The sequence below is a fragment of the Bos mutus genome, chromosome 4 (assembly GCF_027580195.1).
Source record: "Bos mutus isolate GX-2022 chromosome 4, NWIPB_WYAK_1.1, whole genome shotgun sequence".
Lineage (NCBI taxonomy): Eukaryota > Metazoa > Chordata > Mammalia > Artiodactyla > Bovidae > Bos > Bos mutus.
Window position 1 is genome coordinate 70,697,242 of NC_091620.1, and position 15,490 is coordinate 70,712,731.

The 15,490-nt window shown below is 36.0% G+C and overlaps 1 protein-coding gene across 3 annotated transcripts in view; it reads left to right on the plus strand.

The window, feature by feature from the left end:
• The window catches only part of COG5 (component of oligomeric golgi complex 5), a 277,335-nt gene that overhangs the window by 172,989 nt on the left and 88,856 nt on the right, over positions 1-15,490 (plus strand). For all 3 annotated transcript variants that reach the window (XM_070369612.1, XM_070369611.1, XM_005901432.3), the window contains exon 11: positions 3,862-3,943. In XM_070369612.1, coding sequence (XP_070225713.1) covers positions 3,862-3,943 — 82 coding nt within the window. The remainder of the gene's footprint in view (positions 1-3,861; positions 3,944-15,490) is intronic.

Consider the following 15,490-nt stretch of genomic DNA (forward strand, 5'->3'; position numbering starts at 1 on the left):
CGCTTACTCCTTGGAAGGAAAGTTATGACTAAGCTAGACAGCATATTAAAAAGCAGACATTACTTTTCCAACAAAGGTCCATCTAGTCAAGGCTATGGTTTTTCCAGTGGTCATGTATGGATGTGAGAGTTGGACTATAAAGAAAGCTGAGCACTGAAAAATTGATTCCTTTGAACTGTGGTGTTGGAGAAGACTCTTGAGAGTCCCTTGGACTGCAAGGAGATCCAACCAGTCCATTCTAAAGGAGATCAGTCCTGGGTGTTCATTGGAAGAACTGGTGCTAAAGCTGAAACTCCAATACTTTGGCCACCTCATGCGAAGAGTTGACTTATTGGAAAAGACCCTGTTGCTGGGAGGGATTGGAGGCATGAGGAGAAGGGGACGACAGAGGATGAGATGGCTGGATCGCATCACCGACTTGATGGACATGAGTTTGAGTGAACTCCAGGAGTTGATGATGGACAGGCAGGCCTGACGTGCTGCAATTCAAGGGGTCACAAAGAGTCGGACAGACTGAGCCACTGAACTGAACTGAACTGAACACATGCTATGCTAAGTCACTTCAGTCGTGTCCGACTCTGTGCGACCCCACAGACGGCAGCCCAACAGGCTCCCCCGTCCCTGGGATTCTCCAGGCAAGAACACTGGAGTGGGTTGCCATTTCCTTCTCCAATGCATCAAAGTGAAAAGTGAAAGTGAAGTCGCTCAGTCGTGTCCGACCCTCAGCGACCCCATGGACTGCAGCTCACCAGGCTCCTCCATCCATGGGATTTTCCAGGCAAGAGTACTGGAGTGGGTACTGGAGTGGGGTGCCACTGCCTTCTCCAACTGAACACATACGTATGAAATTTAGAAAGAATGTAACAATGACCCTATATGCAAGTCAGCAAAAGAGACATAGATGTATAGACCAGTCTTTTGGACTCTGTGGGAGAAGGCAAGGGTGGGATGATTTGAGAGAATAGCATTAAAACATGTATATTATCATATGTGAAATAGATTGCCAGTCCAGGTTCAATACATGAGACAGGGTGCTCAGGGTTGATGCAGTGAGATGACTGTAAGGGATAGGATGGTGAGGGAGGTGGGAGTGGGGGGTTCAGGATGGTGAACACATGTACACCTGTGGCTGATTCATGTGAATGTATGGCAAAAACCACTACAATATTGTAAAGTAATTAGCCTCCGATTAAAACAAATAAATTTTTAAAAAATGTTGCTTAACAAAAAAAGAAAATATGTTTAAGGCACAGAAATACATGTGTACATAGATACAATGGAATATTATTTAGTCTTAAGATGGTAAAGATGGTTGAATCTTTACATCATGCTAAATGAAACAGTCTTACCACAAAAACACACATATTTTGTATAGTTACCTTCTTGGAAAGTAGATAGGTAGTTTGCAAGGGCTGGGGGAGAAAGAAAATGGGAGTAGTTCATTAGTTATAGAGTTTCAGTTTTGCAAGATGGAAAAATTGCAGGGATCTGTTGCACAAGGTACATGGAGTTAACACTACTGTGGCTAAGATGGTAAATTTTGTGTTTTTTAACCATAATTTTAAAAGGATAGGAATCATTTTATGCTTTGTTTTCTATGAATTTTTTTTAAAAATGAGAACTGGGTATTAAGGATTTTGCTAATTTAAATGGACTGTATTAATTGCCTTTTATTCACTCAGCTACATGCTTCTGTAGATTTCCTTATTGCAAACATTGGGCTATTGCATTAATACAGTTCCTAATATTTAATGATACTTACATTGCTGACATAAATCCAACTTGTTTAGGTAGATAATTCAAATACCAAAGTCAATTTACTATTATACCTGAAAGTTTTGTATTTGTATGCTTAAGCAAGATTGACCCATTTTCTTATTTAAGTGTGTGTGTGTGTAGAAGCATATATATATATATGCATGTGTATATATGTGTGTGTGTGTATATATATATAGTCATCCAAAGTTCTGCATCTTCGCTTTCAGATTTTTACCATTATGATGTTACCTGTGGACTTGTTATATATGGCCTTTATTATATTGTGATAATTTCCTAGCTTGTTGAGTGGTTTTATCATGAAATTGTGTTGAACTTTGTCTAATGCTATTTGTGTATCAGTTGAGATGATCATGTGGTTTTGTCCTTCATTTTGTTAATATGATATAATGATTCTTTAATTTGATGAAAAAGTCAGTTTATTTAACTAAAGTTTAAGGAGTTACAATGTTGCATTAGTTACAGTACACCAAAGTGATTGAGTTATAGTTTTATATATAGTAGATATATATGCTTCTCCAGATTCTTTTGCATTAGCAGTTATTACAAGATATTGAATATAATTCCTTGTGCTATTATAGGTCCTTGTTGGAAAAACATCCACTTTAAGCTGTATGATATACAGTGCATCTGCTTACCAATGCAGGAGACATAGGAGATGCAGGTTTGATCTCTGGGTCCAGAAGATCCCCTGCAGGAGGAAATGGCAACCTATTCCAGTATTCTTGCCTGGAACAAGAGGAACCTGGCAGACTGCAGTCCATAGGGTTGCAGAGTCGGACACCACTGAGCAACTGAGCTTGCACATATACAATATACATATTGCATAAAATATTGGTGATCTAAATCTACTTTCTGATCCCTGAGTAAGAAACTGGCAATTATTTGATTTGCCTCTTTTTGTGGTACACAATACCCATTTGAAATCAAAACAAAAGACTTACTAAAGAAACAAATAATGAGAAAAATAGATATGTGTGTAGATATAGAAGTGAGAAATCAGTATTTTTCATAGTTCATTTTCTTTATAACCTTGATAAGTAGAATTTCATTTTTGCAATTGCAAAAGTAAAACAGAATTAATGAATTTCTTAATTATTCTTTTTTATGAGAGTAGTCATATTTGAACATTATACATATTTATGTGATTAAAGTGAACCATGTGAAATTGGCATTCTTGTACTTCAAAAATAGAATACCAGCAATTTGATATTATATACCACGCAAGTAGAAGTACCTTAAAGGACTTGGTAAATTTTCTAGAAGTTCCATTTTGTTTTAACAGTACTAAAATACTTTCTTATTTTAACAAATAATACTTAAACTAATGTTTATCCTTTCTTGTAGTAATTACTTTGTAAAATATGTATTAATAGTTGAATGACAGTATCCTGCTAAGCTGAGTAATAGTAATTTGTACTCAGTTGTATCCTACTCTTTGTGACCCCATGGACTGTAACCTGCCAGGCTCCTCTGTCCATGAAATTTTCCCAGCAAGAATACTGGAGTGGGTTGCCTTTTCTTATTCCAAATAGTAATTTCTGTGACTTAAAAAAGAAAACAAAAAATTATGTCTATTCTTCAGGCAGTTCTCTTTTGTAGTTGGTGAATTATATCCTGCTGGTCAATGTTAATCTAAGTATGCTTGTTCTTCATTTTCTTATGGTCACACAAATTGCCTTTTGTATATAAAATGATGATGGTAATTGTTATAGTAATAACTAACATTCACTGAGGGTTTACGACATGTTAAGAACTGTCCCAAGAGTTCACTTTTATAAACTTTAGAAATCCTCTTAATAATTCTGCAGTGTAGGTACTGTTACCATAGTCATACAGTGATTTAGCAACTTGCTCAAGCTCACACAGCTAGTCAGTAGCAGAGAAGGATGGTGACTGATTATCTGAACATGAGACGTGATTTGAATCATCTATATATTTCTACTTTGTTATTTAATAATTTCATTGTTTGATAGATGTCTTAGGAATTTTGACTTAAATATATTTTTAATACATTGTCAATGCTATATCTTATCCATTATCATTAAAAAAAAAATAATATACCCCCCTTTTTTTGGGCCACAGGATGGACAGGCTGAAATTTTATATACATTTTGGAGTTCAGTTACTCAAGCACTTTCTTCTCAATTTCAGACAGCAACAAATTGTAAGTATAGTATTTATTTTGCAAATTGATTTCAAAGTTTTTCAGTTACTTCAAGAAGTTTTGATCTATTGGTTTATATAACATATCTTTCAGAAACTCCTGGGTAATTGTCATTTCTTATGTTACCTGTATATTCAGTTATATAAGCAATAAGTTCTTTCTACACTTTTAAAATACTTAGGATATGAAATGAAATTCTTCAGAAGAATAAGTTAATTCTCCATAATTTAGTCAGGGGAACTCTGATTTTTTTCTGTGTAAAAGGATGTTTGATGTTGAAGAATTTTATTAATGCTTGTAGAGTATTTTAATTAGAATATTTTAGTTCCTAACTAAGAGATATTAAGACACAGAGACCTTATGGCTTTTTCCTTTTTATAAAAATGATGATTTGATGAATGAACAGATGAAATGCCTGCATCATGAGTTAAAAGTTGCTTAACCAAATATCATCTAAAAATTCTCTCTGTTCGTTTTTGTCATGGAATAACGGCACAGGGTAGTTCTAAACAGTGAAATATACAAACTAGCTAATATCATGGAAGTGTTTTTGTCTAATCACTGAATGTAAGAGCATTAAATATATGGAGGCTTTTTAAAAGAATTTTGAGAGTTTCTATGTAGTTAAATTTTTATTCAAAAACATTTATTGAAAGTACTAGTATATGTAAGCATTATTTAGTCCCTGGCAGTCCTGGGTGAACAAACCACATTACCTGCTTCCCTGCTTCTATTTGTCAAGAACTGTGCAGCAAGGTAGTGACCACAGAGGTCTTCATTCCTGTGTGGCCAGACAGAACTTATGCAGAGGATTTATTTAGGACTGATTCTCTCCATTTTCTTCTACAAATCACTCTACTCGGAGAATACTGTGCTTTTCTCTGCTTTATATATCTGTTTGGTCATCTTTTTTAATATGTAATTTACATGTATTTACCAACTTTGAGCAGAGGATTCTATGAGTTTTTAACAAGTGTTTACATCGTTAAAATTGCCATTACAAGACAGAACATTTCCATCACCCCCAAATGTCCTTCATATACTTATAGTCAGTTTCTTATTTCTGCCTCTTGGCTCCTGGCAGCTAATGGTAAGTTTTCTGTCAGTATAAGTTAGCTTTTCATAGATTTTTATAAAACTGGAATCATGCAGTATGAGAACTTTTATAGCAATGTATAGTTATTTTAAGATTTATTCATGTTGTTGCATGTTCCAGTAGTCTGTTTTTACTTCTGACTAAACTTTCATTGTATAGATATATGCTATTTGTCTATTCCTCAGTTGGAGGATAACTGGGGTATTAAAGTTTGATGTTGTTATGAGTAAAGCTGCTGTAATCATTTACACACAAATCTTTTGTAGACATATGTCTTCATTCTCTTGGGTAAATACTTGAGTGGAATTTCCTGATCATTTGATACGTATATGTTACCTTTAAATAACTGCTGAACTGCTTCCTAAGATGAATGTATGATTTTTCATCCACGTCAACAATGTATGATAATTCCTCTACCTTTTTATCAATCCATGATATTGTTATTTTACTTTTAGCCATTCTTGTGTTTAGTAGATTTTCATTGTGGCTTTAACTTCCACTGGCTTAAAGACCAGTGATAACCATATTTTCACATTTATTTTCCATCTGTATATCTGTATTAATCAAGTATTTATAAAGAATATTGACTTTTTAGCTTTATTTAATTTTTTAGCTTATTGCTTGTCCTCTTCTTCACACTTCCCTTGTAGCACAGTGATAAAGAATCTGCCTGCAGTTTAGGAGACCCAGGTTCGATCCCTGGGTGGAAAGATCCCTTGGAGGAGGAAATGGCAACCCACTCCAGTATTCTTGCCTGGAGAGTTCTTTGGAGAGAGTAACCTGGCGGGCTACAGTCCGTGGGGTCACAATGAGTTGGACACGACTGTGACCAACACTTTCACTTTCACTGTCTTCTAATTATTAAGTCTTAAGATAATTTTATATATCTGGGTTCAAAGTCCTTTCTCAGATGTTTGTTTTGCAGACACATCTGTCTGTGTTTGCCTTTTCATTTTCTTAATGGTATCTTCCAAATGACAAGTTTTATTTTTGAACCAGTATAACTTATCAATTTTTCTTTTATAACTTTTGGAGGATTGTTTGACCTAAGAAATCTTTGTCTAACCTAAGGCTGTAAGTATTTCCTCCTATATTTTATTGTAGAAGTTTTACTGGATTCCTTTGGAGTTAATTTTTGTGTATGGTGTGAGATCATGGTCAAGGTTTATTTCTTTGCATGTGGATCTGAGATGTTATGCTTTGCCTGTTGACTGTCCTGGCACTTTAGTTGAAAGTCATGTGGTTATATATGTGTAAGACTGTTTTTGGCTCTGCTTTGTTTCATTTTTTTTTAATGCACATCCATGTTTGTATAAATAACGTATGATTTTCAGTTACTAGAAATTATCTTTATTTATTTACTTAGTAATTTTGGTTATTCTAGTTTCTTACTCCATGCATGAAATTAATAGTTTTTCATGAAACCAATTATCATCATGAAATTTTCTTTAATACTTTCACACTGTAAGCCAATTATGTTTAAAGAAATACATTTATTAATATTTACATACCAGTATGGAAACACAAAGATGTAAATTTACCTACAAAATATTAAGAATAATTACAAAATTCATTAAAATCTTGGTTTTCAGAATAAAAGAAGGCTAATGTAAAAGCTCATTTATGGCTGTTACAGTATTTCTGCTTTCAAGCATTCACTGAAAATGTACCTTATCACTTTAAAGCCTTTACAGAAACGTTGGAGTTGTTGTAGACTGTATTTTACTTTCTTTGTTTAATGAGTAAATTTAAATTTCATTTATAATGTTTTTTCTCTCAATATGGAAGGAGTGTACTAAAGAAATAGCCTTAGCATTATTGAAAAATTTCAAACCTTTAATCATTACATCTTCCAGTATTGTTTATGATTGGTTTACTTATCACATTTTTAGTAGAAACTGTATAAGGTAAGCTTCATCTCAAAAATCACACAAATACTAAGAGAGTATAATTCTGATGCCGAAAACTCAGCCTCTGTACACTCGTACTGAATCAAATCTCAGAGACAGAATTTTGGGTGAAGTAGAAAAGAATAACATTATTACTTTGTCAGACACAGGGCAACACAGTGGGCTCATACCCTGAAAAACTTTGTGTCCCAACCTGGAGGGATTTGGTGGGGAGTTTTATAGCAGTGGTTCAAGAGCAGGGCTGCTGATAAGGGTCAGGGTATGTGCAGGGCCTGGATTCCTTTAATCTGGTGGTCTCAGGTGGTCTCCCCATAAGATATGGTTCTTTTGTTGTTGTTGTTTATTTTCTGGTTGCACTGGGTCTTCACTGTTACACGAAGGGGCTACTCTTTAGGTGTGGTGGGCGTGTTTAGCTGTCCTGTGACATGTGGAATCTTCCCCGACCAGGAATCAAACACATGTCCCCAGCATTGGCAGGTGGATTCCTAACCACTGGACCACTAGGGAAGTCCTAAGCTGAGGTTCCTGAGGTTATCAAATTGTGACCTTTCTGCAATGAAGAATGCTTCATCAAGTTGTTCATCTTCTATTTTGGGGGAGTTTTAGTTCTGCAGAAGAGTTCAAAGATACTGTTACATGTATCCCTTAAAGCAGACCATGCTTCAAATCTGTATGTTTGTTTCTTGCAAGCTCCTCCTTTGTCTCTGCATCTTCTCCCTTCCCTGATTAGCCACTGTTCAAATCTGCCCTCTGGAACTCAGGAAAGGTCAGGGAAGCAAGAGTCCACTCCCTACAAACACAGAATGGGGGACCCAAAGGCTTCTGTGTGTTGGAGCCCCACATGGTTCTGCTCATTTTCAGCTCTAGGGAGTGGGACTGGAATGGAAATGCCCTTGTCTGTAATTCAGTCCTGTGTCATTTCTGGGTCTGGTTGATTGAATTTTCTTCTCATCACTGATATTTTCTCTACTTTTTTGTATATCTAATAATTTGTGATTGAGTATCAGACATGGATTTTATCTTGTTTGGTACTAGATACTTTTGTCTTCCAGTCAATATTCTTACTCTTCGATACTGTCAAGTTGCTGAAAAATAATTTTGATCCCTTTGAGTCTTGCTTTTTAGATTTATTGGCAAAACCTGAGCAGTGTTTACTTTGGAGCTAATTATTTCCCACTGCTGAGGCTAGACTTGTATACTCTACCAAATAGTTTTGGTTTTTTAGTTTGGCTTTCAGAAACAGGCACTCTTCCCAGTCTTGCATGAGGAACAGGTATATTCTCTTTAATCCTTATGCTTGTTTTTACCCCCCAAACTCTGGAAGTTTTCTCTCACATATACTGATTAGTGTTTTGCTGAATACTCAGGGTGAATCATTTGCAGATCTTTGCAGTTCTCTTTTTGTGCAGCTCTCTCTGGCATGTTGTCTTGTGAATTCTCCTTGTCTTCCTGGTCTTGAGGACCATAGAGGGAGAAAGATTGCTTCCTCTTTCCTATGCTATAGCCTGGAAACAGCTGCTGGCAATCACAGAGTCCACTCATTTGTTTCCTGTTTCTCAAGGATCACATTGTGTTCAGTGTTTTAAAAATCATTATATCATATATTTCACCTTGTTTGTTTTTTGGTTATTTCAGAGAGGAGAGTAATTCTTGTTCATGTTACCGCATCTTACCAGAAGCAGAAGTCTCTCATCTAGCTTTAAAAACAGTTTTTATAAGTGCATTTCAAAATCCTGAGTTGGCCGGAAAGTTCATTCGGGTTTTTCTTAAGAAGTTATGGAAAAATCCAAACGAACCTTTTTTGCCAGCTCAATATTATGTAGGGTATGTGTGTGTGTGTGTGTGTGTGTGTGCACTTAATGGTACCATCATCTACTTACCTTTGGTTATCTGCTTTCTTATTTCTGTAACCATTACAAACCCTTGGCTCTTTCCACATGCCCTCCTTTTTCCCATCTGCTCATTTTGAGTAACTAACCTTTTCTCCTGGGTCAGCAGGACGATTAATGTCATTAAGAAACTCAGAAGCCTGTAACTGCCATCCAAAGAAAAGCCTGATTTCCTCCCTGTGGGCCTTGAAGAGTAAGATAACTTTTTTCTTCATAGCCACCCATTTACTGATGGATACCTGATCCTTTGTTTACCCCTTCCTCTCAGCAACATTATTCTTTTTTTTTTGATTTTGCATTTCCACTTCTCTTTTGATCTTTTCCCCCTTTGATATCAACCTATTTCAGTTGCTTTAATCTAATTAAAGCTATAGAGTTTCTTTTTAGTTACTGTCTAATCTCTTTTATTCTAACTTCTCAAAAGAGTAGTTTACATTTTTTTGTCTTCATTTTATTCCATCCATGCAAGAATGGTGAACTCTTGAATTCTACTGAAATTGCTCTCAATGAAGCAAGCAATGACCTACCTCTTAATTACCAAATCCAGTGGATATGTTTCACTTCTTATCCTATGGAACCTATCTGACTTGTGTATGAGAGGAAATACAATATTTTTAGGCAGAAACCCCCATTAATATTTACATTCGGAGTAGTTGGTTGCTTCTATTAACATTATTACTGTAATAACTTCCTTTGGGAGAACTCTTAGTGGCTCAGAGGGTAAAGAATCTATCTGCAGTGCAGGAGACCCAGGTTCGATTTATCCGTGGGTTGGGAAGATCCCCTGGAGAAGGGAATGGCTACCCACTCCAGTATTCTTGCCTGGGAAATCCCATGGACAGAGGAGCCTGTTAGAGTACAGTCCCTGGGTTGCAAAGAGTCGGACTCAACTGAGCAACTAACATAACACAAAATAAGTTTAAAAAAGCTTTTTTAAAATAAAAATTTGAGGAAAATATTACAAAATTAAAATAAAGTGAGAAACACCTAAGAAGCTGTTGGGCTGCACCTTGCAGGCCTACAAGGCCTGTGCTTGCTTAGTTTCAAGACTAAAGAGAGAGCTGGAGTCTATTTATATAGCACAAACAGTCCATGAAATGTAATGTAGTAATTGTGAAAATTATAGGCAGGCAATATTAAGAAAATGCAACCATCTGCAGAGTTGAATATTATATACAATGTAACAGATTGTATAAGTAAGATTTTGGCAGAAAATACCTAAAGGAAAAATTTCCTAGTTAGGAACATGTTCTTTCTGATTATAAATGTTCATGCTTAGTAAAAAGAATTTCTACTTGATATAATAAGATATATCTATGGGTTTGACAGTGAATTTACTTTTTTAAAAAGGAAAGGGGCCTGAATTTGTGACTATGAAGATTTAGAGTAGCTTCTGCCAGACATGTGCAGCTTTAATTGTCTATGGCTGATAGTTATTTTCAAGATGATTTCTAAGATTTATGTCTGTTACCTCTCTGTTATAGTTTCCAGATAATAACGGTTGTTAACCAGCCTGTTGGGTTATGGTACACATATTTTCAAGTCTCAGTAGAAACAAGCAAAATAAATATTACATCGAAAAGATGCTAGTGCCCTTTTATAAAAGCTTAAAAAGATTTTTTGAAATATGCTAAAAATGTTCTGGCAAGTAAATCTGTTTTAAAATATTTAAAGCCCTTTGTGCAGTTTTAGTCTCTCAGAAGTCTTAAACAACCGAAGGACTTGAGTCATAGAATTAAGAGAACTACACAATATGTATTTCTAGTGCTTTGGAAAATCATATGTGAATTGGAGAGATACTTTAAGAGATATGCACATTTGAAGATTTAGAAAGCTTTCAGGCTTAAAATGTATGCTAAAACACATTACCTTTACTTTTAAAAAATACAATAATAAATCAGGAGTCCAATCTTGCCAGGAAGTAGAGGGATAAACAAGCTATGCATTTATAAATGCTTTATTTAATGTAGATTAAACAATGTTAGAATGGTTTCCCAATTTGTCCCACCTGTGCCTACCCCAGTGTGTCCACGTGTCCATTCTCTGTGTCTGCTTCTCTATTCCTGCCCTGCGAGTAGATGTATCTATACTGTTTTTTTTCCTAGATTCCATATATGTGCATTAATACGCAGTGTTTTTCTCTTTCTGACTTCAGTCTGTAGGACAGACTCTAGGTCCATCCACATCACTACAGATGACCCAGTTTCTTTTCATTTTATGACTGAGTAGTATTCCATTGTATGTATGTACCACATCTTCTTTATCCATTCATCTGTCAGTGGACGTTTAGAATGCTTCCATGTCCTGGCTATTGTAAATAGTGCTGCAGTGAACATTGAGATACATGTGTCTTTTTGAATTATGGTTTTCTCAGGGTATATGCCCAGTAGTGGGATTGCTGGATCATATACTAGTTCTAATTTTAGTATTTTAAGGAACCTCCATACTGTTCTCCATACTGGCTGCATCAATTTACAGTTCTACCAACAGTGCGAGAGAGCTCCCTTTTCTCCACACCTTCTCCAACATTTATTGTTTGTAGATTTTTTGACGATGGCCATTCTTACCAATGTGAGGTGGTACCTCATTGTAGTTTTGATTTGCATTTCTCTAATAATGAGAGATATTGAGCATCTTTTCAAATGTTTGTTGGCCATCTGTATTTTCTGTGTTTTGTTTTTAGCCATTCTGGTGGATGTTGAGTCAAATCACATTGTGCTTTAATTTTTATTTCCTTTGTGATTAATGATATTATTCACTTTTCCATATGTACTTTGGCATCTGCATATACTCTTTTAAAAATGTTATTTTCTATAGCATTGTCTGTCTTACTGATTTAAAGTATTTTATTTACATATTATGAAATATTTTGTTTGTTTCTTTTGTCTCCCTTTGGCTGACAGGTAATTGCTATTTTAATAAGACTGTCTCTAATTCTCCCCTTTACTTAGGCATGCTTCTCCCAAGTTTTTTTTAATTTTCTATTTAAGATTTTTTTTTTTTTTGACCATTTTAAAAGTTTTCATTGACTTTGTTACAGTATTGCTTCTGTTTTATGTTTTGGTTTTTTGGCTGTGAGTTATCCAAACCAGGGAGGAAACTCCCTCCCCCTGCAGTGGAACGTGAAGTCTTACCCACTGGATTGTGAGGGAAGTCCCTTGTCCCAGGCTTTTAATTGAGAGATTGGAGGTCTTTGTCCCCTCAACCCTGAAATATTGAAGCTGATTTAGCTCTGTTCTCCAGAGATTTCCAGACAAGCTCTTTAGGCTCCCACCAGAATCTGTTGGACGTCTTCATGGGAAGGAAGACCTGCCTCTCTGTGTTGGTAGGCGTGTTCTCTCATCTTAGGTTTCCTATGATATGTTCCACAAATATGAAGGATATTTTAATTTCCATTCTTTGAAGCTTTGGACCTAGTTCCCCAGCTTGCCTTGCAACTACATAACTGAGTGGGTCTTCTATAGGTTACTCAAGTTGAGACTTGTTAAGTTTCAAAATGTTCATTCCAGTCTCATAAATCACCAAAAGCCTTGCCTGTTTTCATCTTCTCCAGCAAAGGTTCTCTGCATGGGGCAAGCTTGACTTTTTAAAAATACATCTGCCGTCCTTTCTTTTGCATGTGACTGTATGTGGCTGTTTAGTTTTCCCAACAGCATTTATTGAAGAAAATTTCCATCCTTTATGGTAGACTAATTGACCATATAAGTGTGGGTTTATTTCTGGGTTCTCTATTTTGTTTCATTTGTTTTGTGCCTGTATTGTACTTTTTTGATTACTATAGCTTTATAATGTATTTTGAAATCAGGGAGCATGATACCTCTAGCTTTGTTTTCTTTCTCAAGATTGCTTTGACTATTTAGAGTCTGTTTGGGTTTCATACACATTTTAGGATTATTTGTTCTATTTCTGTAAAAATGCCACTGGAATTTTGATAGATAAAGCACAGAATCTGTAGATTGTCTTGGATAGAGCTGTTATTTTTAACCAGGTACGTGCCATTTTGAAATAGCAAACATTTTCATTTTTATGCAATCTGAATAATTTTAGATTTCTCAGTAAAAAAAAAAAAAAATACGTCTGCCCTCTTTAGTTATTACCTTGGGAGCACTGGTCTCCTGCCACTCTTCTTCCCCTGTCTCCCTCAGGATACAGTCTCAACGTGATGTTTTATTTGGTTCCTTCCTATCCGCTTAGCAGTATTTTTCTCCCTTCTAATTTTTTTTTTTTTAATTTCTGTCCTGGAGTGTGTTAGTTCTTGAATGAATCACCCTCTTGCTTCTCAGTATTTACAAATACTGAAGCACCTGTCTGTAATCATCCTCTTCATCTAGATAATTCACATTCATCTTTTCAGCCTCAGTTTAGAAATAAAGTGTTCCTTGATTCTTCCCTCTTCATCATTGTACTCAAATATGGGTATGGCATCCTCTCTCTGCTCCCACAAAGCTCTAACATGTTCCCAGTTTTAATCCTTATCTCACTGCATTGTTATGGCTCACCTCCTTCAAGCTTGTCCGAATCTCCCACTAGGCTGTAGAGAAACCATCTCTGTGTACCTCTGTTCCATGCTATATTCCTATCACTCACATGGCACAGTGCTCAATACAAAATAGACATCCTGTTGAAATGGATTCCTAAAGTGTTACTTTAATAGTAAAGGCTTTATGTTTTAAGAAATCCGAGGAAAATGCAAACTGTAAAATAGAAATACTTTTCATTAAAAAATAGCACATATAAGGTAAATGAGACCTTAAAATATGAAATACTTTTAGAAAACAAACAATATGTATATGGGATAAACAAGGATACAAAAGCATGATTATTATAGGATCAGATCAGATCAGTCGCTCAGTCGTGTCCGACTCTTTGCAATCCCATGAATCGCAGCACGCCAGGCCTCCCTGTCCATCACCAACTCCCGGGAATTCACTGAGACTCACGTCCATTGAGTCAGTGATGCCATCCAGCCATCTCATCCTCTGTCGTCCCCTTCTCCTCCTGCCCCCAATCCCTCCCAGCATCAGAGTCTTTTCCAATGAGTCAACTCTTCACGTGAGGTGGACAAAGTACTGGAGTTTCAGCTTTAGCATCATTCCTTCCAAAGAAATCCCAGGGCTGATCTCCTTCAGAATGGACTGGTTGGATCTCCTTGCAGTCCAAGGGACTCTCCAGAGTCTTCTCCAACAGCACAGTTCAAAAGCATCAATTCTTCGGCGCTTAGCCTTCTTCACAGTCCAACTCTTACATCCATACATGACCACAGGAAAAACCATAGCCTTGACTAGACGAACCTTTGTTGGCAAAGTAATATCTCTGCTTTTGAATATGCTGTCTAGGTTGGTCATAACTTTCCTTCCAAGGAGTAAGCATCTTTTAATTTCATGGCTGCAGTCACCATCTGTAGTGATTTTGGAGCCCAGAAAAATAAAGTCTGACACTGTTTCCACTGTTTCCCCATCTATTTCCCATGAAGTGGTGGGACCGGATGCCATGATCTTCGTTTTCTGAATGTTGAGCTTTAAGCCAACTTTTTGACTCTCCACTTTTACTTTCATCAAGAGGCTTTTTAGTTCCTCTTCACTTTCTGCCCTAAGGGTGGTGTCATCTGCATATCTGAGGTTATTGAGATTTCTCCCCGAAATCTTGATTCCAGCTTGTGTTTCTTCCAGTACAGCGTTTCTCATGATGTACTCTGCATAGAAGTTAAATAAACAAGGTGACAATATACAGCCTTGACGTACTCCTTTTCCTATTTGCAACCAGTCTGTTGTTCCATGTCCAGTTCTTACTGTCGCTTCCTGACTTGCATACAAATTTCTCAAGAGGCAGATCAGGTGGTCTGGTATTCCCATCTCTTTCAGTTTTCCACAGTTTATTGTGATCCACACAGTCAAAGGCTTTGGCATAGTCAGTAAAGCAGAAATAGATGTTTTTCTTGAACTCTATTGCTTTTTCCATGATCCAGCATAGTAGGATATAAAATAATTTTTACTTTTTTCCTTATGCCTTCATATATTTGATATTTTAAAGTACTTTATATCATTAGTTATAAACTATGAAACAGTTTTCATTGAGGTAAAACAAGCCTAGGCTACTTAATTAAGTCTTCCATAAAAATTTGTTGAATGGATAAATGTGATCCTGTTGTTACGAAAATGAGTAAAGTGCTCAGGGTTGAAGAGTAGATTGAGATAAAAGAGTTCAGAGGAGAAAATCCCTACTTTACCTCACATAGCAGGGTAAATTTCAAGTAGACCAAAGAATTATATGTAAAATATAAAGCTATTCAAATGCTAGAAGAAACACAAGTGAGCAAGCTAGGTGTAGGGAAAACTTTTCTGATTTAATTTCTAGAAGCAATGATGAGAAGATTGATAATTTGACTGTGTTAAAAAATTTACATAGCCAAAAAACTCTTAAGCAAAATAAAATAACAAATGAGAAAAATATAACTTACCTCAATGAAAAAGGGTTAGTATAAAAAAAACTTCTGAAATAAGAAGAAAAAAGATCAAGAACCCTACCAAAATAGTATAAATATATCTCGTTTGTAAAAGATTCTCAGTGTCACCATACATAGAAAAATGCAAAGTAAAAGTGTACAGAAACATCATTTTTCATCTGTCAAATTGTTCAGTTGCTCAATCGTGTC